Source organism: Camellia sinensis, chromosome 8 (assembly GCF_055761805.1).
Source record: "Camellia sinensis isolate YWXY chromosome 8, ASM5576180v1, whole genome shotgun sequence".
NCBI classification, from domain to species: Eukaryota; Viridiplantae; Streptophyta; class Magnoliopsida; order Ericales; family Theaceae; genus Camellia; species Camellia sinensis.
In genome coordinates, this window is record NC_138968.1 from 109,344,355 (window position 1) to 109,367,408 (window position 23,054).

The window sequence follows — 23,054 nt, forward strand, 5'->3', positions numbered from 1 at the left end:
TGAGTAAAAATTGAAAGAATATAATAATTTTAAGAATCAAAGTGATAGGATTGTTTCTTTAGAAGACATTGAAAAACTATAATTTACCTTTTATTTAATTGTGTGGATAAAAATATGGAATATAGCGATTTTGAAGAACACTATTTCTATCTAGATTGTGGAACAATCCAAATGACTTATATAAGTACTCTCGAACATTACACATGCAAAATTGATTACTTGACCATGTCAATAACTTAAGGATACTCTGATACACACATATATATATATATATATATATATATATTTTACGAATTAGGACTTTAAAAAGTTAGACAAATACATGTAGTTATATATGTATATCCAACCTACTACATAATTATTGTGCATGTATTCTATATTTACTAGAAAATTTATCATGATATTGTTGGATATTAGTGGGTTCATGTGGAACCATTACACCAACATTTGTGAATGTCGAATCAAACGGTAAATATTTTTTAGTTTTCAAACATAAAAAGTTTTTATTTTTCTCATTTATTTTATATTTAGTGATTTTTTAAGTGTTTCCAAATTAGATGCACCTAAAAATTGATTTGTGAATAAATAAATATATAAAAAATCACTAAAAGAAAAAAAAATGGAGTATTCATTTAGAATAAGTGCATCTAAAATGCAAAATATTTGTCAATAAATCTAAAAAATTCTTCAAAAACTAAACCAAACAAGGTCAAAAACAATTTTTTTTCCTTACTGTTGTGTAATGTATTTATAAAATGGTTTATGAAATCTGTTAGCAAAACCGACCTTAGCTCAGTTGGTAGAGCGGAGGACTGTAGTGGGTAAAAAGCATTTGTAGCGATCCTTAGGTCGCTGGTTCGAATCCGGCAGGTCGGAATTTTTTTTGTCTGGAAAAATTGTATTTTTATCATTAGATGACTATACTAACTAAGCGTAATATGGTACATAAAATTTCCCTTTGTTTTTGCTCATTCTGTTTCATCTTTTGAAGAAAAAAACTATAAAAAAAAATATTTTTAGATATTTTTCATCTTTAGTAAACTTATTTTAGATTTTAATCTCCGCCCTCCATTCTTAAAACCAAACAATATTAGCCATCCACCTAGACAAAAGTCCCATCAAGTTTCTAAAACCCCCTTCCCTTGTTATATAGATTTTAACAAAAAATAAAATAAAATAAAATAATTTAAAAATCATTCTTGACTAAATGAACCCAAAAAGTAAAAAATTATAGAGGTTTAAAAAGTTTCACTACAAATAAAAAAAATTCAAATTAAAAAAAAAAATCATTTTTACTTTTCAAGGCTCATCTAGCCTAGAATGATTTAAAAAAGTAAATTGTAAAATGAGATTCTTGTGTCTTAAAATTTATACTAACAGAAAGTATTTCAGAACAGAATGACGAGAGATTTAGGGACCAAGGATTTATACCTATAAAGTATGTACAAAAATTAACTCCTTTTGTGGAGTATAGAAGAAGACCCGGATACAAGCACACCATACAATCCACAGGCAAAATGCTATTCAATGTGTTTAATTTTAATTTTCTAAATTCAATTTTTTTAAAATTAAATTTTGTATTTTGTGTTTTTTTATTTTTTTGTAAATATTTTTAAAATTTTAAATAAATTTTTTTTTTGATGCACTTTACTTATATATATATATCTAAATAATAAAATATTTGTGAACAAATATTTTTAAAAATTAATAAATACATAAAAATATAAAAAAATGTACTAAATTTAAATTTTTTTTTTTAATATATTTTTGATATTTAGTGAATTTTTTTTTTAAACAATTCACAAATATTATACTTTTTATGTGTATTTATGTTAAGTGTTTAAATTTTTTTTTAAAAAAATTACTTAAAATATTAAAAAAATTCATTGAAAACAAAAAAAATACGAAAAATAAAAACGTAAATTTTTTTAAAAAGTATTTTCTGAAAATCAAAACCAAACAAACTGATTATTACTTTGCACTTGAAACAAAATAGAAGAGTTAGAACTTAAAAGAGAGTTCTGCTGTAAAACTGAAAACTGGAAATTTATTAGCAGAATCCTATATCACTTTAGGAGAATTGAGATCTTACTTGACCAAAATCACTAATAAAAGCTGCACTAGGAACCTGGAAAATTATGGGGAGACAGAAAATCTCTAACAGAAGTGTGCTTGATAAATCCTTTAGCACACACTAGTGTTGTAATTGGAAATTATCACCCGTTAATGTCATAGGATTCAACCATTTCTCTTATTACTGACATTAAACAATCGAGAATCTGACTTCTGAAACAAAGAAATATGTGTCTGCCTGTATACCCTTGGTAAATGGATGGCCCAAGGAACCAATCAATTCTGCCTTTTGATCTTGTAGCCAAACGTATTCCTATATCGTAACTCATAATTACATCTGATTTATTACTGTAAGAAGCTAATTACATTTAACCAACCATCCATTTACATCGTATACACGAGGCAAAATCAAAATGTGATTTACTCAAAAATTGTGTTGGGATCGTTCATGAGAGCTGAACAGCAACCCAACCCAATAAGCTGAGGACTAACCTGAAAATTAAAGAAGGTGAATAAGAATAGTAATATTAACAATTTACAGAATTCTAATGAACATTATGAAATGAAAAATGATTCATCTCCCTATTTTTGCCACCCAATTCCACCCCCAATGATGTGGAATTAGGGGGGGTTAAAAGATTAGAGTGAGATGTGTGGGACTGCTTCACATGGGTCTTAGCAACGTCGTTGGGGATGGAATTGGGGGGCCTCAATTAGGGAGATGTAGCAGGACTGATTATGAAACCATATTACAAAAGACGAGAAACTATTGGATTAATAAAAAGCAAGAATAAGCAGGAATATTTTTGTTCCTCGTATCTTTCTGCATGAGTGCCATGAGGATGTTTTTAAGGATGAAAAGAGACAAACATTGATATGAGTGACTCATTTAAAAAAGCTATGTGAAGGCTTAAAAAAGGCTCAAAAACATTCTCATGCTAGAGCAGTTGCCTATAGCTCACCTACAAGCACACTGGTAACAAATTCACAAAGTAGACAGAAAAGCAAAAGTAAGAAACTAAAAAATAAAAGCTGAAAAACATGACAAAGTGAAACTAAGACTCGAATCCAAAATGGAAAAAATAACAAGATTATTATCTCATACTTCGAGATCAAGGTCATAAATAATTTCCAACATGAGATATTTCGCTGAAGCACAAATTCAGACTTCAAAGTTCATTTTTTATCCATTGTGAGCGCAAAACCACCAAAATGGCTGGTTATTGTAATGCTAGTTCCCATGTCACAATTTTATAACAGCAGTTAAAATTCAAATCACTACAAACATGCATGATGGTTTGCCTTCAATCCATTGCAAATTCCTTCATCATACTAAAGAAAGTACAAACAGATTCATAATTTTTGGCAAAAAATCTCACTAACGTGATAGGAATTTTATCCGACTCCAAATATCCAATGCTGCTTGGTGCTTGAGCAAGCATATATATTTGCATCATTACATGTACACTCCTAAGAATATGAACAAGAGAGAGCAGGCAAGTTTCTAAAACAAGAAGCTGGAAGTTTCACTTTGCCAACATAACGTCAGCCTTTGAGAGGGAGGAGGCACCATATATTTTAATGCTGTGTTTGGTTGGGGGATTTGAGGAGGGATTTGGAAAGAGAAATGGAAAAGGTAGGTGAAATGTGAATAAAACATTTCTATATTTCACCTAGTTTCACACAGGTTTTCCCTTTCCCTTTCCAAATCCCTTCCCAAATCCCCCAACCAAACACAGCGTAAAGGATTGGTATATATGTTACCGATTTTTTTCACCATTTTATATCACCACGGAATGGGGCAAGATATTATTTATCTTCATTATTTTCTTAATGATTAATTTATCAAAAAAAAAAAAAATTTATTTCCTTAATGATTATTTCAAAACCAAGGAACCAACCATGAATATCCATGTAAGCAGTGATACAAAACAGTGACAAGAAACCGGTGGCGTATAACATGACATTTTATCACTAAAGAGAACCAAATTAAAAGTTCTCTTATCATGGGACAGAAAGAATCCTAGGAAAAAGGCAAAATTATAAACAAATTTTCTAACAGTCATACTACGACTTAACCAACCCAAACAATTCCACTAGAAGATGACGATATTAATTAACAAAGACTCTTGTTGGTTATATTTGGGGCAAAACTATACTTGCTAAAGTAAATATCTGAATGATGAGAAAGTGCCAGTCAAAGAGAATTATTTTACCTTTGGATTCAATACATCTAGTCGAAAAAGGGATGTATTAATTTGTTGAACTGCAGAACAACAAAATCGAATGACAAAATGCAGCAGAGTTAAGGTGATGAACATACCTTTAGTCACAAAAACTTTGCAGAAAAAAGTTGCAACTTGTCGTCACTGATGCATCCAAGCAGACTAGACCCTTTGGAATGAGTATACTTCACATCACGAATGGCATGCTGATGTGGTTTAAGAATGTGGCTCACAATTAAACTTGGTAGGTCTCGCAATGTCAATCCACATGTCACATCATCGCCATATGCAAACATTGGTAGGCAATTCTCAACATTTATAATTGCAGATTTTGCCAAAAAAAAATTGCCCACATGGGTAGATGCAGACCCCAACTTCTGATAAAAGCTACCAGCCACCCTCTTGACATGAATCTGAGAACTCAGTGCTTCTTGTCCAAGCACAGCAGGTAAATGTGGTTGTGAACTGCCAGTTTCCTTAGACATCTGAATTTTGGGACAGTATGTAGCAACAATGTCATCGCTTGAGGGACTATAAGCAAGTGATGTACACATGCCTTTATAGTCCAATTCAGGGAGCAAAAAAGGCCTTCAATGAAAATAAAAAGAAACGTTAGTATAATCATCAATGTTTGTGGCACAAATGAAGCTCACAATTCAGTTAATAAATAAAATCATTGTTGGTGTCCTTTGTGTATAAGCATTGTATGGTTTCATGCCAGAATCCAAAAGAAAAAAAACATCAGGGCCAGACCCAAGCTATCGCACTATTGAACATGTGACTTCTTTCATTTTATTTCCCTCACCAAATGACAAGAAACCTCATGCATTCTGAACTAGATGCGTCAGATTCTACTATATGATGTAAATGAGCCCAATGTTAACATAATACAATTTTAAATTGATACAAGGATGAGAGCAAAATATACGTATGTATTGAATGAATAATAACCAAAAACTGAAGTACAATATAAATAGGAAAACAACCAAATTCCTAAAAGCCTAATTACAGATAATAAGACTAAACTACCCTTAATGACTAAACTAAATAACCAGAATATAAACCATAACATATTTCACATAAACAACCATATAAAGCACTACTATTCTCATTTTTTATATTGATATATTAGTATTACCAAGTTATGTTGAGTGGCACGTTTAAAATTATAGGTGCACCCACTTTTTTTTATCCCTTTTTTTTTTTTTTTTTTTTTTTTGCAGCTCTATTGCAAGATATATTTTTTTATTATTATTATCATCTTTGGTCCAATGTCAACAGAATACAGAGTAGGGGGTAGCCCTCCCTGCCTATGAATCCCTCAACCCAGATGAAGGTAGGACTCGACTCAAGGTCTCTGGCTGTCTGGTACGATACTGAGAGACTCCAGCTAAGCCAGCCAAGCTAGTTGGCACCTTCTTATGATGATTATGCTGAAAGGGAGATAGTCAAGGAGTTTGATGAGTGACGGGTTAATTGGTAAAAGTGTCAATCTGCAAAACATAATCCAATTATAAGGCAAACTCCAGTTGAAAGTTCCTTTAGTGTTCACATATTCTAGTTGAACAACAACATGACCATTATAGCAGCTATAGTTTTCGATCAGCTACAAAAAGGGAATTGCTTTAGAGAACGTTTTGAGGAGGAACAACCTTTATAACTAACAAGTAAAAACAAACAAATGAATCCACAACAAACAAATGAAAAAATAGAGGTAAAACCAAATCCATAATTCAATCCCAAATACATCCACAACGAACAAATGAATTTCAAAATAGTGCTAAATTCACACAAAAAATGCTTTCTCATCTTCTTTCATTAATTTCCATTTATCTCCTCCCGCCTTCTGGATAATAACAACAGACTTGATATCAAGATACTTTTCCTTTGAATTGCTTCCTGAACTCTTCCATGAAGATTAAAAAAAAGAAAAAATAAAAGAAGGGTAATTCTATTCGCACACCATACTTTATCTCAGTACACACCATTTGTGCCGTTTGGATATCAACTTCTGAACAAAAGTAAAATGTTTGAATATCAACTTCCGAACAAAAGCCAATTGTTCGAACACAAATTCTGTTCGATAGTTGATATCTGAACATTTGTATTTTGTTCGGAAGTAGAAATCCAAACATTTACATTTTGTTCAAAAGTTGATATCCGAAGACATAAATGGTGTGTACTGAGACAAAGTGTAGTGTGCAAATAGGATCACCCATAAAAAGAAGTACTAATACTTATTCCTTCCCACATTGCCCTTTTATAGCCTCACACCCATTTTGTTTATCATAATTAATCAAACATTGAAGCCTACTAAGTTTATCCTCATTCCTGGAGGACTTTTTTTTTTCTCCCCTTTTTACTTCTCCTCCTTACCCTTTACCAAACTCCAGAAGCTCACTACAGTCAAAGCTCTTCTCTTCCACCTTTTTATCAACCTTAGCCAAAACCTTCACTTTTGAAATTAAATCTCCAAACTGTTCAATACTCTCATTGGTAAAAAAAAATTAAAAATGAGTTTCTCTACCTTAAGAGTGCACCTATAAACCTTTTTTTGAGAAATAAAAGACCTTTGGCATCAATGTCAAGTGAACATTCATAATGATGTGGATCCCTTGAAGCACCATCCTCCACAATACCACACTTCATTTCAGTTCAGTGATTCCACTCCACCTTGGTTGAAATACAGTTGCTAACTTACCAAAAAGTAAAGGAGTATAATTGCCAAAAAGACACTGATTATTCCCCAATGGTTGGCGTCAGACAGCTCAAACAGAAAATTTCAAGCGCGGGGCAGGAGTAACTAACAATATTGCATCATTGAAGAATGGCACCGAATTGATGAATATTAATATATGAAGAAAAAACAGAAAGAAAATTAAATGGAATGAGGAAACACAAATCACTTGTAAATACTAACAGAATATACCACAAGTCTGTATAAACCAACCTTTCTTTGGCACCACTAGTGTTCCACACACATGGGCCAATTGCAGAAGCAGTAAGGAGACTAGCACCGTGACAAAGAGTGGGTTTATGTTCAAAAGAGTGTATAGTATGAATGGGTCGCGAGCTTAGTCCATTGATGGATTGAACAGGATGTACTGTCTGACGCATATCAAACACCAAAAGCATGCCGTTCTGCAAAACCAAAATGGTAAAATAATGACCTGGAAAATGCTATAAGCCTACAAGGTTCCAAACAAATGATCAAATTTTATGGCAATGATATCATTATTGTGAATCAATTAACTGGGGGAAAAAAAGGATTTTTTTAGGAATGAGATGAAATTATTATCAAGACCCAGAGTTTCAATATAATATAATGCATAAGATGAGTCCTCTACAAAATTATTTAACAGCTAAAAACTCTCGAAGCAGCTACAAATGGTAAAAACAGGGACCTGTGAAGCATACTTCAAAGGCAGGCTAACCATATTTTTTGATATAAAACAATGCGGAGAGTTAAAGATCAAACCTGTAAGCCAGCATACATGTAATGTGAACTGTTGGGATCCCATGAGCATGACCAAGCTGGGCCCTGAAATAGAATATTTAAGAATTTCAAACTAGACAACAGGTGTGGAGACTAAAGAATGACAACAATAAAGAAAAAAAATAATTGATACAACTACTTTTTTATTTTTTATTTTTTTACGTTTTATTTTTCTCAAAATTCCAAGATTGTAAATATATGGAAGCTCTTAACAATTTTGAGGCGAGTGAAGGGGTAGTTCTACCACAGACCAATAATGACTGAATCAACTCTTCAGCAATTTATGTTTTCGTATGTTTTTTCCTTTTTTTTGGCTGTGGAAGGAGAACCGCACCCGTGTGCATGCTTATGTGTAAGAAATCATAATTCTTTTATATAGGAAAAAAAAAAGACTCATCTAAACAGCAGTTGAAAGATCATGAGAAACTCCAACAAATTTCTATAGAGTTTCATTCCATCTATCATAAATATAACCAAATATCAGAGTCATGAAGGAATATTCTTTTGGGGCTATGTGCACCACAAAAATCAGATATGTTTAGCTTTGTTATTTCCGAAAAGAGGCCATCTTGGAAGAGGACACTGTCCAATCACAACTCCCTTAATCTCTTTTGTCCCTACTCAGCTTGGGTAACTCATTTCTAAATGCTGCCTTTCTCCTCGGAATTACAACAATTCTTCAAACCAAAAAAAAAAATCCTTTTAGAAGACTATCCTTTCTCAGGTTTTGTCTTTTGTGTGGTTTATAAGTAATATGTATAAGCCAGTGTAAGTTTAGCTTCGATCTCCAACAAGCAGATTGGAATTTCATCTGCATTCCCAAGGAGTAGGTTCACTGGTATTAGACTGCTGATTCTTATGGGTATTAGACTACTAACTCTTATGGATCACACCATATATGGCTATAAGGTTTCCTTAGGAAAAAAAGGAAGTCTGCAGAAAAATTTTGTGACTTGAAAGTATAATGATAGGTCCTACCATGAAGATCAAAGGACTATTGGGCGGGTATTTGAAAATATAGTGCTTGACAATCAACCAATTGATGGATTATGCTGCCAAATAGACGTAATGCATGAAAGACGGTGCAATAAGTGAGCCATCTACTTCTTTAATTCACTTGGAAAGTGAAATGTGGGCATTCATTCTCTCTCATCTATGTCAGATAGATTGTTCTTTTCAGCTTTTAAGTTGGTCCCTAATAGTAGGTTAGTACCAGACATTAAGAAACTGGAGATATCAGGAGAATTTTATTGCATAATGTACAAATGTTAGGCATGTGGTAACTTCTGATTGTTGCTTGAAACAGTTAAGCTCAAAAGCACTTTTCATTGGAAGCCATCAGATGGTTAGGCTCTGCAACTTCTATCATTGGTATTTTGTTGATTGCTAGCTTGAAATATTTTTTCTAAAAAGCACTTTTTTATTGGAAGGCATGACGGTTAGGAAGCCACTACTTCTTTTGTTGGTTTTTCTATTATTCAGTGCACCCCTTACATCTACATGGAATTTTGGCCCTCTGATTTCAATCAATGAATCCGTTAATTCCTACATTAAATGAACTTGGCACGGGTGCATGTCCCAAATGTCAGATCCTCCAAACCTTCAAAGTTTACAATAAAGGGTTGCTAAAAGTGTTAAGTGCCCTAAAATTGGTGTGGACACTGATAAAAAGTAATTTAAGAGGAAGGGGTGAAGGTGAAAATCTGATTGATAAGTTGGGATTGTACTCTGTCTTAGTTTTGCTTATCCAGAATCCTTTAGATTCAAGTGCTTTTCTCCAAATCTCTAACTTCGCGTTAACTCTCTCTCTAGTCTCATCCACTAACACGATATCATCTACAAAAAGCATACACATGGCATGTCATCCTGAATATTTCTCGTCAACTCATCCATAATTAACGCAAAAAGATAAGGACTTAAGGTAGATCCTTGGTATAACCCTACAATGAAAAGAAATTCATTTGTCTCTCCAGCAGGCGATCTAATAGTGGTCACCACCCTTTCATACATGTCCCTACTCACATCAATGTAACCTTTTGTCACTCATTTCTTCTCTAACACCCACCATATTATATCTCGAGACACGCTATCATATACTTTCTCAAGGTCGATAAACACCATATGAATGTCTCTTTTCTTTTCTCTATACTTTTCTATTACTCTCCTCAACAGATGATCTTCCATTGTTGACCTGCCAGGCATAAACCCAAATTGATTCTCCTACACCTCTGTTATATCTCGCAATCAGCGTTCCATCACCCTCTCCCACACTTTCATTATATGATACATTAATTTGATTTATCTATAGTTGTTACAATTCTGAACATCTCCTTTATTCTTATAGATTGGCACTAAAATACTCTTTCTCCACTCATATGGCATGTTCCTAGTCAACAAAATTTTGCTAAACAACCTAGTCAACCAAGCCACCCTTTTTTTACCCAAACACTTCGAAGCTTCAAACCTATGTAATTTGATCTTTTTGACACCATATTGAACATTACCAATATTTAATTAGACTGACAGACCATTGTGTTCAATGCCCAGAATCTTTGGGGCTAGCTGCATGGATCATTTGTCCATCATTCCAATCAAGCTAATGCTATACTTCTGTTGAATTATGGACATTATGTCTTTGAATGGCCATGTTTAAACCGTATTTTTTGTACTTTTATTTATTCAATGGGCCATTGGTTGCTGTGAGAACCTGGTTCAGGTATAGGATTAACCATTGTGTGAAAATATTGTAAAATGTTATGTCTATATTCAGTCTATCGCTGATAGTGCCAGCACCCCCCATTGACACGACCAACATTGGGTATTGACCTTTTTTTGCTCTTCTTCCCATCCCTGCAACTCCATCAGCTTACATCAAACCACTTCTTCATGTTGCACTTCTTCATTAGTAAACCATGCTAGATGACTAGCTTCCCTTTCATCCATGATTGCTCTAGTATGTTGCCTTCCATGGATGGAATGATCTCTTAATGGCTCTCTTGTAATAGAACTCATTCACATAAATTCCTCCTGTTCACCTGAGCTCAATCCTAGGAATTGTTTTGTGACTATCCCAGTTTTTGTGCCATAAATCAGACTCTCATAATAGCAATCTCGCCAAATTTTCCATTAAATTTTCGTATTGTAACTTAGCTGATCTAGTTTTATCTTTTCCAGACACTGTCCAGATTAATCCAAAACCATAAAATTTGCCAACAAGTTGAGGGCAAAGGGTTTCAGCCACTGAAGAATAAGAAGTGGGAGACGAAAAAAGTAAATAAAATGGATCTTGGCACTCCTACTTTTCATCATAGGTAGGACAAATTTGTAACAATTAAATTTCAGTGTCATCTAAGACTAATTACTCATTTTTGGGACTGGTATCTTATGGTCCCCTAGTTATACTGATATGCAATAGGTACTGCATCAGACAGTACTTCAACTGACAAGATGAAACTTTGCAAAATACTGCCAAATAAACTGGAAGGGTTCATTATTTTCACAGGAATTGGAACTTCAAAACAGAAGAACTATGCTCAACTTGAAAAAAAGAAAAAAAGAAAAAGAAAAAAAAGGAGCATGAGTAAAGATATATCCACAAACAAGTAAACAAGAAGTAACAAACTTTTACCGGTAAACTATAACTGATGACAACTTTGTTGCAGCCCATGCTGAAACAATAGAAGAAACTGAGTCAGCTAAACTCCGAAAGAAAGTGTAGAAAAACTAATATCTTCATGACAAAAAGAAAAGACAGTAAGTATACCTAATAATTGATAATTTTTTACCCATCGAAGCTAAAAGTACAAGTCTCCCACAAGGGGAGACATGTAGATCTTTAACAGCTTTTGTATTTGAAGGAAGTTTTATGTCTTCATTTTGATTTGGATCAGTCAAGTTAATCTAGAAAAGCACGTTCAAAACTGATTATGAACAGAAGAGTGGAGTGTGAGTTCTGAATAAATGATGAATGTATATGTTGCAAAATAAAGGATACTTCTTTGTGCAAGAACTTTACCTTCTTGAGCATATGTGTCCCACCCATCCCAGAAATCCTTCTAGCAAAAATCAGAGTTTGATAATAACAATCCATATCAAAAATCCTTGCACTCTCTACTGCCATCTCATGCTGTAATTGCAAAGATATCAAGATAGGAACGCATGACAAATTGAAAAAAGACATCTTCTTGGGAGGATAATTCTAGTGATATAACCAGTAAATGGCGAAGCAGGGGACAGCAGGACTATAAACCTTACCAAAAGGCAACAACCAAATGTAGGTCTTGAAAAAGCTTCTATAATGAAAAGGCATCTTCCTATTTATTTCCGTCCTTAATGAATTTGTTAACCTACAAAGGAAGCTATTTGGATATTGGCAGTGCCTTCAGTGCATGTGAGCTGGGCCATCAAAAGATTATCCCATAACCAGCTTGCAAGAGGAAGGGAAGGGCATGATCGAAAGATTTCAGAAGAAATATTCTACTCATTTTCAGGGTGTCACAAAGTTAGCTGCCTCTCTCTTCCTTATTATCCAACCATGAATAATATTTTTCTCGGATTGAAGAATAGAAGTTTCAAAAGTATTGTATCATGTTGATGCTTCCTAGATATTAAAATTAAACTAAGAAAAGAAAATCAAAACAGGAAATAAGGATAAGAAAATTCTCAAGGCAGATTATTTTGAGCATAAACTAGTACAACAATATTGCTTGGATTGAGATAAACAGGCAGCAAATCAAACAACCAAGACTTAAAGGCTTGCAACTAACCCAGTGATAAAATATAATGGCACAAGACAAGTAGTGAGAAGGATGAATTGGTTGGCCAATGTATGACAGGTAAAACACTACTAATATGTCTTATGTTTATCTCAATTGAAAAGAAGCGCCAACTCCAAAACTGTGTGTGTTTGTAGGGGGGGTGTACGCATGTGTATTGATTTTCCACCCCAATGTCTCATTCCATTCTTTTCCTTTCCTTTTCCTTCTCTACATTATCGTATCCTCTTCTCATGGTCTTCTCAACAAGAATTGACTCTTGGCTAGAAGTTAACGAGTTTCAAAGTGGAAGACAATTCATCTTGTAACTTGTTTGATATATGAGCATCGAGGGTAGGCATCTCAAGTGCAATATATAACGCTTTCCATGCACGGCAGCCAACTATACATAAGAATTATAAGGCAGAAAACTATAATCATGATTGTAATTTTACCATGAACTAATGAACAAAAGACACTCGTAGGCCTCAATACCAAGCAACAAAGCAACTTAATTTATGAGGAATTACATTATAAGTATATATTACTACAAAATGTCCAAAAGGAAACCACAAAAAGACACACCTCTAACACAAAACTGCAGCGAAAGGAGCCCCATCTATCAATTCTGGTGCCAAAATTAAGCCCTGTGTAATCAAGATTCAAGTCTAAATTATTATCTGTAGAAACGTAAATGATGCCACAATTCTCAAACTTGTCAAAATAAAACATTAGTAGGTTTTAGTAGGTTAATAGATCATCAGTAAAAAGCTGAAAGATAAATACAAATCAATTTGAGTTCATAGCACCAAAAAGGTAAAATATAAAGTATGTTTTTCAATGAAGTTGGTGATTTTATCTTCTTATTTTTTAACTTTTCTTTTGGCTCGGATTTCAGTTATGTTGATATATCAAGATGATTACAAACAGCAAGTCAATTCTTTCAGATGTAATAAATCAAATAGTCACTACACAGGTTCTCTGTAGCAGTTGAACAGATTATAAGACATCATATTGCCAACCAAACTGCTAGCATGGATTATTATGATTATGAACAACAAGAAAAGATGAAAATGACCAAGGTATCTACAACACGTTGACCTTCCAGTACTTTAGGCACCAGTAAGCATTTCTTAAAAGTGTACATGCTGCATTCAAGAAACCAACTTTTGAATCATTTGTAATATATATTTTTCTGAGCTTGTATTAGAGTTTCTCTCTCTAAAACTCTCCAGAACTCTCTCTACAGTCTCTCTCTCTTTGACTCTAGATTCCATCATCCACGTTAACAGATAACCTATAAGAATACCAGTTCCCATGGATCAAAGAATCCTCAACTCAACAATCAAGGAATCAATTGTTCCAAAATTTGGTTATATGGGTGATACATTTGGACCACCAATAGGCCAAGCACAAAGAGTTCTCCTGTCAATAATACCAAGATATAGAAGCACACTCTCTCCTTAAAGTCTCCCCATCATTTTGCTTAGTTAAAAATAAATAAATAAATAACCAAAATTGGTTTGTGGAAAGCAACGTCTTCTATGCAATCCTTTCGATATTTACCTGATCAAGACCAATCCGACACTTCCACAACTATATCTGTACAATTTTGTACCAACATGTGTAATTCTATACAACATATACGGAATTTGAATTCAGAATCTCCAAAGAAAAACATTCCAAAAACCTGCCTAAACAATTCTACACATGTTATATGTGTCTAGATATCACCCTCAAGATATAATCCACCAAATCCTTCCTACTACAGGTGCAGCTCTGCAGCCAAAGCAAAAGAATCCTAGCTCAAACAGAGGGTAAAGCAGCCCAACCATATAGAAAAAATTTCTACACCAAAAAGGGGAAGAGGGAGATAAGAAGAAGAGACAAACAACAATAACAACTGCATCAATGACAAGAAAACAGAAGCAGCACACACAAATACTGTCTCACTAAATTTATTTACAGGATAAGATCTTTACCAGATTTTCCTTCCTCAACACCCTCAGCAGTATCAGAAACATGAGATTTTCTCCTTATATATTCTAAAGCTACATTCTGCATACAAGTTGGATTCTGTAAAACAAAAAGTGAAGCCCATTTGGCAGCAAAGAAAAAAGAGAGGACACAGAATTAGAAACTCAACATACTTTGTCAAAAAAATCAGATGCTTGATATACATGTAATTTAGTTTGACTAATCTGTTACAACAATTACTCCCACCAAATGATAGTTTTTCCATATGTACCATGAAATTTGGTCCCAACAAGACATGTCTTTTGAGGAGAAAATGTCCAGGAAATTTCATGGGAAAGGAAAGGAGGTGTCCAATGGAATATCAAGAGTTTAAAAAAAAAGGCAAGAGAATCTTGTTATGAACTCTTACCAATTTCCTAGTCAACTTTTGATGTACATATGTCCATCGTTGGTATGTTCTACAATGTTTTGGAAGCCTTTTAGAAGACTCAAAAATATAAAAAAAAAAAAAACCAAAAAATCCAATGACTGTTCTTCAAGGACTTCTCTAAAACCTACTGCTTCATTTTTACTGAAATTTATCACTGAACTTTCCACAAGTATCCTGATTGATTCAATTTGATCCCTCCACTTCCTTCCATGGTGATTGACCCATGCAAAGCAATGAAGACATTTGCTTTTAATACATTTTGTAATATTCGAATGTCAAAATGAAACCATTGTGATTGTTAGGTACACTAAAAGACATTGAGTGATGAAAGAAGAAGCTTTATTACTGAATTCCAACAAGAAATACATTATTGCAACCTATGAAGCACGGATACGGATACGAACACAGACACGGTAATTTTCAAAAAATGGAGACACGAACACGGCAGGGACACGGCAAATTTTATTTTATTTATTTTTATACATTTTTATGTGTTATGTAGATTCATATTACATTAATCCTAAATCAAAATTAACAAACACTAACATAGTAACCACTATATTTAAATAAATTAATAGATCATCCATTCACAAAAAAGTTATAATAAATGATAATAAGAACTAAGACGAGAAGGGGAAAACATTCAATATCTAACAATATTATTCACAAAAGCACTAAATAAGAGAGGCAGAAGAGAAGAGAAGAAAAAAAAAAAAAAAAAATTAGCCCCGCCGTGTCTCCTGCCGTGTCCTTGCCGTGTCCCCTACAAAAATATCATTAAATTAAAGGAACACACCATCTGGCGTGCCCCGAATGTGTCCATGGCGTGTCCCTGTGTCGGACACCGCCACGGCACTGATTTTGGAGTGTCCATGCTTCATAGATTGCAACCACTACTTTCTTCATATTTTCTCTTTTTCTCTTTTTGGATATGTAGAGAATTCATTAGAAAGCAGCAGGGCAGGGGGCACACACAACTTGAGAGAATGAGTCATAAAAATAAAAAGCCTATGCAGCGTCATGAAGAAACAAAAGAATTGAAGTACCCTGAATGATTCAAATAGCATCAGGAGAAAGGTTTCACTTCCCCTATCACCAAACAAAAATCCCTGAAAAGAGCACCCAAATCTGCTCCTTCCAAAATGCACATTGCGACCCTCAAACTCTCTTTCCAAACATGGCAGGAACTCAAAATATTATTGACACTAATAAAGTCAGTAAATATTTAATGTTTTCTCATGGTTATGTACTATTTATGTATTTTAAAAGTATGAATAATGTTTTAAATCCATCAATGCCAGCCTGGCAAGAGAGAGAGAGAAAGATTGCTGATCATTATGAGAGAAGCTTTTATTAGTTGCAATTCTCACCTAAGTAGTACAACCCCTAGTTAAAATCTATAACAGAGTTCCGTATAAAAATGTTTCCAAAGAAGAAAGAACTCAAGTGAAGTGTCTATCTAGGAGAAAGGCAGTTGTCATAATGTTAATCAAAGAGATTAAGATAAAATAACAAAACCTCAGCAGGACAGATTCGATGCCAAAATTTTGCAAGCATTCAATATTATAATGTGTTTTAGGAGATTGAGTGCCAGCTATCCTAAATCTGATTGAGTGCCAACTATCCTAAATCTCAAAAGCCATGAGTTCTTTTTTTCTATTTGTTCTTGTTCACAACAATATTTGAGGGGCCATGCCTCCCTTTTGCCCCTGCCTGCTTCATGGTTCTTGTATTGCTTTCGGACCATGTTTCTTGCTGAATATTATCCGTACTGTTTCAGTTATCCAAGTGTGACTTGCCATTCTGGTGAAGCAGTCTGATAAATCTGAACTAGATAAACATGCATGTACAAGATATATAAATTTTAACTAATGAAATACTAAAGATTGGAAAATCTAGAGCACAGGATTATGGAAAAGTAAAATAACCTTGACCATCAAGACAAAAATTAATTTCCATAAACCCTAGCTCCATATCTGATGGCCAACACAATTACACGTTCATGTACACAACCACGATCCATGACCAAAGGCATAAATTTTGAATCAACAGAAACTATGTATTACTTAATTTGCAATGAAAGTAAACTCTTAAATTATGTTTATGATCAAACCAACCTCCTTGAGATGACGCAATTCTTTGAGCAAACTATCTTGAATATCAAGTAGATTAGCTCTCTGCATAGACAACAAGAAAGCATTACAGTCTTTCTGCAGCAAACAATGACTTACAAAAAATAGAAATAAATTTTGCAACCAATTTTATAGTAACTAAATGTAACAGACACAACCACCCAACTATGACTCAATTCTCTAATCTTGAATATCAAGTAGATTAGCTCTATGCAAAAACAAAGGTAGCGTTTGGTAGAATTTTAGAGTTATAATTTGAATGTGGCATTGTATTTTGAGTTTGTGAGTTTCTGAATTATGATTTGAAAAAAGAAAATTTGTTTGGTTATGAGTTTTGAAAAGAGATTTGAATTGATTTTTAAAATTTTTGAAATGAATTTTTAAATTAGAAAAGTTGTTTGATTCAAAAACTTATAATTCATAACCAAACACACAACTCAAAATTCTATTCAAAGCTCATAACTAAACTCTTTTTAAAATTCAATTAAAACAATAATTATTGTTAAAAACAATTTTTTTATTTAAAATTTTTTATGTAAAATATTAAAAAATATATTATTTTTTGTTAAAAAAAAATCAAAAACAAATCCCCATTTTTTTTTTTTTCAAATAACAAGTGCCAATTGTCCACCAAAAAAAAACTGTTCCGGTCAATAGGCCGGTCGACCGCCCGGATGTCCGGAAGGATGATCGGGTAGACCTAATTTGCTCTTTTCAAAATTCAAAATTCAAAAAACTCTCTGCTCTCCAAACATGATCTGAAATGAGTTTTGGAATGTGACATTAGAATCAATTTTTGAAAACTTAAACCAAACAAAGCATTGAAAAATGCACTGGAATCATGCTTCCAAAACTGCTCCAAACACAGCCAGAATTAAGTTTGAAACCAATTTTATGGTAGCCATTGGTAACCAACACAACTTTCTGCAATAACTCAATCCATATCCATCTGCATGAACTATCTTAAGCTTGCACCAAAATTTTAAACCCAAAAGCGAGCAATATAGGGAGACTAGAGAAATGATTACCAAGATATCATAGCCAGACCTGTATTATTTCAGTTAATGTTATATTCAGGGAGAAATATCATCAATAAAAAATGAACATAAAACCTGCTCAAGCCAATATCTACTCAGCAGCAGTATGTTTCTTTGCATGTAAGTATGCTAACCTCAGTCTTGAGACACCTATTTTCAGCCTCAAGTGATTTATTTTCAGCACCAAGTGATTCAACTTTCTGCAGAAAAGTAGAGACATGAATCAATGCAAGTTCCTATAAAATTCCTTTCAAACATCAATCCCATGAGACAAGAAATGATGTTGACCTTTTCCGAATTTTCATCAACCACAATTACTGGTGATGCATAAAGCTTTCGAACATCCTTCAAGGTGATCTTTTCGTTGCATTGAGGGCACTACAACATGGAAAAAAAGAAGTTAAATTGAGATTCCACTATCTGTTCTAGTGCAGCCTTATTACAGGATTGGCTATTCAGTTAAAATACCTTGGCAGAATATCCACCACGGTGTTGAATCCATCTATTGATGCAAGACATACCATAAATGTGCCCACAAGGAAGACAACTGCAATTATTAGATATCTAAATAAAAAAACAAAGCAAGACATAGTGGAAACAGAAATGCAGACAATATTCTTATATATCAGATGTATCTCACTCTACAGTACTATGTCGAATAAAAATGATAGGGTGTAGACCAACTCTCTGCTGAGTAGCATTTTTTCGCTGAAGGGCTTGATACCAACTACCAATGGTCAGATGTATCACTTAGATCCCATCAGTTTAGTGCATATCAGTTTAATATTAATGAAATTTGATCTAGAATCCCATTGTTCCATCGAAAGCATAAATCAAGAAAAAAAACTAGAGAGAGAGAGAGAACTTTTAAATGAACTTCTTCTATAGTAAATCATGAATACAACATCCAATGAGACAATAAATGCAAACATTATCAAAAACTAAAATGCTATTGGTCCAAATTTTTACCAAAACTATGTTCTGAGACTTCCATTGTTGGATATAGTTTCTGTGCAAATTAATTTTTGGGAGTCTCTCTCTGGGAAAAGACTACGGATTTTTTTTTTTTTTTTTTATGGAACCAAAACTCAATTTTGAGGGGCATGGCTTGGTGCAACGGTAAACTAGGGACATGGACACATATATATTGCATATTGTATAATATTCTTAGACGTGATGTGATAAATTATTTAGGAATGCTCTTGAAATTAAATAGGATTTAGAAAAAAATATGAAATTTCCATCTCTCATCCATGTGTGACGCTAGAAATGTTTCCTTACTAACAAATGTGAGTTTTCTCATCTTCTCAAAGTTAGAATCCAAGTGTGTACATTGGATACGGGCATTGGCCACATATCCCACACCCATAGCCTTCTTATATCCGGAGAATGTACTTTGGGAAAAATAGAAAAGTCCATGTAACACAAGATGAAACTTATCTCAAACTAGAACCTACAAAATCCTTGTGCATTGCATAGATTACAAGTAGCATATGTGTATATATGATAAATGGGTTGGGATGAGATTTGAAGAGCTTGGAGTAATAATTTGAGTTAGTGATGGAGAACAGGTAAGGAACCCGTCAAATGTAGAGAGTGTGGTCAGAATAGGGTCTGTCCCTATCTACCTTGTTGTCCCTATCTACCTCGTTGACTTCTCTAGGTGAGAGTGATGTCAAGAAGGCATTCATCCATTTAAACCACCATGGAGCAACAATCTTGGGATATGGCCTGGTGGTTTGGGCACATGGCATTCATCCATCACATTTGGAGCTCCACTACTCATCATTCAATGATCAGAAGCTGATGGCAACAACTGTTCACTCCTGCGGTTAGCAAATTCAGCAATACAAGAGATAGTTAACCTAGCATCCCACCAACTGGAAGTGGTTGAGAAAGTGGCTCTAACATCTAAGGGAGGACTGGTTATACAAGGTCAGATTGCAGAAGTACAACCAATCATCCAATCAACACAACAATATTTAGCAACTTTAGTTTTATTAGCTATTGTAATTTCCATTTCCAAATTAGTTTAGTTTGCTCCAATTATTGTAATTCAATCCATTGAATGCAATATTGTTTTTCCACACTCGTTGCGTTTCTTTTCCACTTCAAATGCCTAGGAGATTTTAAGTCCTCATTGAGACAACCAAAGAACCAGGTGACCTTCACCCTGGACGACATGCAATCTCTAGAAAAGATGTCACAATCCATTTTTGCACCAACTACACCTAGTCCTGACACGTTGATGTAGGACAAGATTTTAAGAAATTCTATATTTTTATTTGTAATATTTTATTTATTTTTTATTTTTGATTGGCACTGGGGTGTGGGTGTTCGAATTAAAGTCCGACTAATCCTCAGATGCACAGGCCTTGCCCGCAAGTGCATTACAATTGATTCAAGAGATTTCCCCCAATCCGATGGCCCCAAGAAATTGTTAGATTTCTTGGTGTCCAAGTGTACTTGGCCCCAAGGTGTAGGTTATTATAAATAGCTGTGTAACCCTTATGGTCAAGACTACTTTATTCAATAATATTAAAATACTTTACTCTTCCTTGTGAGTTCAAGGTTCTATTTTCTTGTGGATTCAAGAGTCCCTTTGTCTACTAGAATGATATTTAGTCCCCTGTATATTCCGCTGCATCGCTTGCCCATTCATTCACTCCTGAGGCCATTCCTCCTCCCCCCCCCCCCCCCCGAGAAACAACATCATAACTTCTTTTGACAAGCTAAAACCAACATCAAAACTGAACACTCCTAGACTAAAACTTAATTAATCTAATTGACCTCTAATCTAGTTATTACACAACAACAGCATGGTAATTCAAGTAATATTACCACCAATTGGCATATAAACACGATTGAACTAAATCATGAGTGGAAAAATATCTACAGTAGCAATAATGAAAAGGGCTTGTCTCACCAAACTTGATGATCGCCTTGGGATTTCCATGGCTCCATACAAATAGGGCAACTCAAGCCATCCAAATTGTATTCACTCAAATCCCTCTTTTTACAGCTTTTCTTTTCAGTTTCAGTATCTGCATTCGTCGACGAAGCCGGCGAAGCTTCGTTGTTTACAACCGTTGCAATTCCGCCAATATGTAATTCTTCTCCATCAATGTGCATCGCAGTTGGAAGATCAGAGGGTGTGGGTTGATCAGGGGCTGAAGGAAGAGTCTGGGAAACCCTAATTCTGCCCATTCTAGCAATGTGAGTTTCGCGATGTGAAGTCAAACTGAGGAAGGGGTTGGCCATGGAGAAAAGAGAAGACGGAGAGAGAGTGTAGAAAGAAAAGTGGAGAGAGACAGACGCAGGGAGGGAGTCGGCAGCCAGCAAGGATATAGAGTGAAATTTTTTTAAAGTGTGGTTGAGATTTACATTGTGTGGTTGATATGACTTACCAGTAAATCTCAACCACACAATATAGCACTTTAGAAAACTTTAAAGAAAAATCACTTTAGAGGATCCTTGCTCGTCGGCGGCAGCTATATACGGGCCTCGCTTGGAAGTGGGTTAAAACACCTTTTAATCTTTGAGTAATGCAAAAACCTTACGGCAAATTACATATAGCTCCCTCGAAGTTTAGTTAAATTATAAATATTTTTGAAGTTTTGAAAATTATAAATACTTTTAGGGTTTATATTTTTATAACAAATTATCCTCTGAGATTTATATTTTCATAACAATTAGTCTCCTAATTTATTATGCAAACAGTAACTTCAGGAGTTTATCTATAATTTCTCAAACTTCAGGGGTATCTGTAATTTTGTTAAATCTCGAGAGGTATATGTAATTTGCCTAAGATTTTATTAAGGCCAAGTTTGACAAGTTGAAAAAAGGTCAAAAAGTCAAAAAATTATTTAAAAAGTCAAAAAGTTATTCAAAAAGTTAAAAAGTTATCACTATTCACCAAAAGTCAAAAATACGGTTACACAACTCTCAATCTTAATTTCTCCCTACACACTAATTTATACAATTTTTTAATACACATTTTTTCATAAAAAGTAAAAAAGTTAGCCCAAACAATCATATTTTTTTCCTCAACTTTTTAGTCTAAAAAGTCAAAAAGTACACTTATTTAAGATATTCTAAACAACCCCTAAATGTGGTGTGAGACGCCCATAATGTGAATTTTATGTGGGTTATGTGGAATATTTGATTGAATTTTTAGAATTTTTAATATTTTTATTAATTTTTAATTTATTTTAAATTACATCTCATCTCATACATTATATATATATATATATATATATATTTTAAATTAAAAAAATTTAAAAGACTAATTTTTAATTGGCTTTTCAAAACACCTAGTTAGCCACACGCCAACAAAGGGTGACACGGTCCGTTTGGGAGGAATTATCCTGTCATTCGACAATTTCAATTAGGTTTTGTATCTTTTTAATTCTATTAGTTATTTTATATAATATATAAAAATAAAAATAAAAAATTTTGGTATATAAAAGCGTCTCCAATGATATTTATTATAATACTATTGCTATTGATACAATTTGACAACAAATAGTAGTGATTTGTCAAATTACACTAATAGTGTTTTAATAGTACACATGCTATTTTGATAAATCTCAACCAACTTCCCTTCTAAGTTTGTAGGTATTGTTCGGATATAAGTTTTTTAATATTTTTTTATTTTTTTATTTTTTGTCTTTTGTGACCTTTTTTTAACTGTTTGTAAAAAAAAATTATATATTTACATTATACTTACTAAACAAATATAAAAAATGAAAAATAAAGTGAAAAAAAATTAAATATAATTCACCCCCACCAAAAAAACAACCACTACAAAAAAATAAAATCACATTGGAACATAAAAAATACTCAAAATTAAATGGACCACTACATTACATTGCAAAATAAAAATGACATTGCAAATAAAGAGTACAAATTACATTAAAAAATAATATCA

The 23,054-nt window shown here is 33.6% G+C and overlaps 1 protein-coding gene and 1 non-coding gene across 3 annotated transcripts; one reads left to right on the forward strand and one right to left on the reverse strand.

The window, feature by feature from the left end:
• The first annotated feature begins 781 nt into the window (after positions 1-781).
• On the forward strand, positions 782-876 carry TRNAY-GUA (transfer RNA tyrosine (anticodon GUA)). The gene is made up of 2 exons: positions 782-818; positions 841-876. It is a non-coding gene; the product is annotated as a tRNA-Tyr (tRNA).
• A 1,356-nt stretch (positions 877-2,232) lies between these two features.
• LOC114277058 (uncharacterized) lies at positions 2,233-21,455 on the reverse strand. 2 transcript variants are annotated; one of them, XM_082883106.1, is made up of 14 exons: positions 21,051-21,455; positions 18,593-18,671; positions 18,413-18,502; positions 18,259-18,324; positions 17,073-17,132; positions 14,531-14,624; positions 13,134-13,195; positions 11,810-11,920; positions 11,558-11,694; positions 11,423-11,462; positions 7,777-7,839; positions 7,249-7,439; positions 4,397-4,886; positions 2,233-2,565 (listed from the first exon to the last, which is right to left on the reverse strand). In XM_082883106.1, exons 1-13 carry the CDS (start codon positions 21,383-21,385, stop codon positions 4,403-4,405), a joined length of 1,812 nt encoding a protein of 603 aa, XP_082739232.1. In that variant the 5' UTR covers positions 21,386-21,455; the 3' UTR covers positions 2,233-2,565; positions 4,397-4,402. The 2 variants fall into 2 exon arrangements, with proteins under 2 accessions (XP_082739232.1, XP_082739231.1); XM_082883105.1 differs by having other exon boundaries at positions 14,531-14,606; positions 21,051-21,454.
• Positions 21,456-23,054: the final 1,599 nt, after the last annotated feature.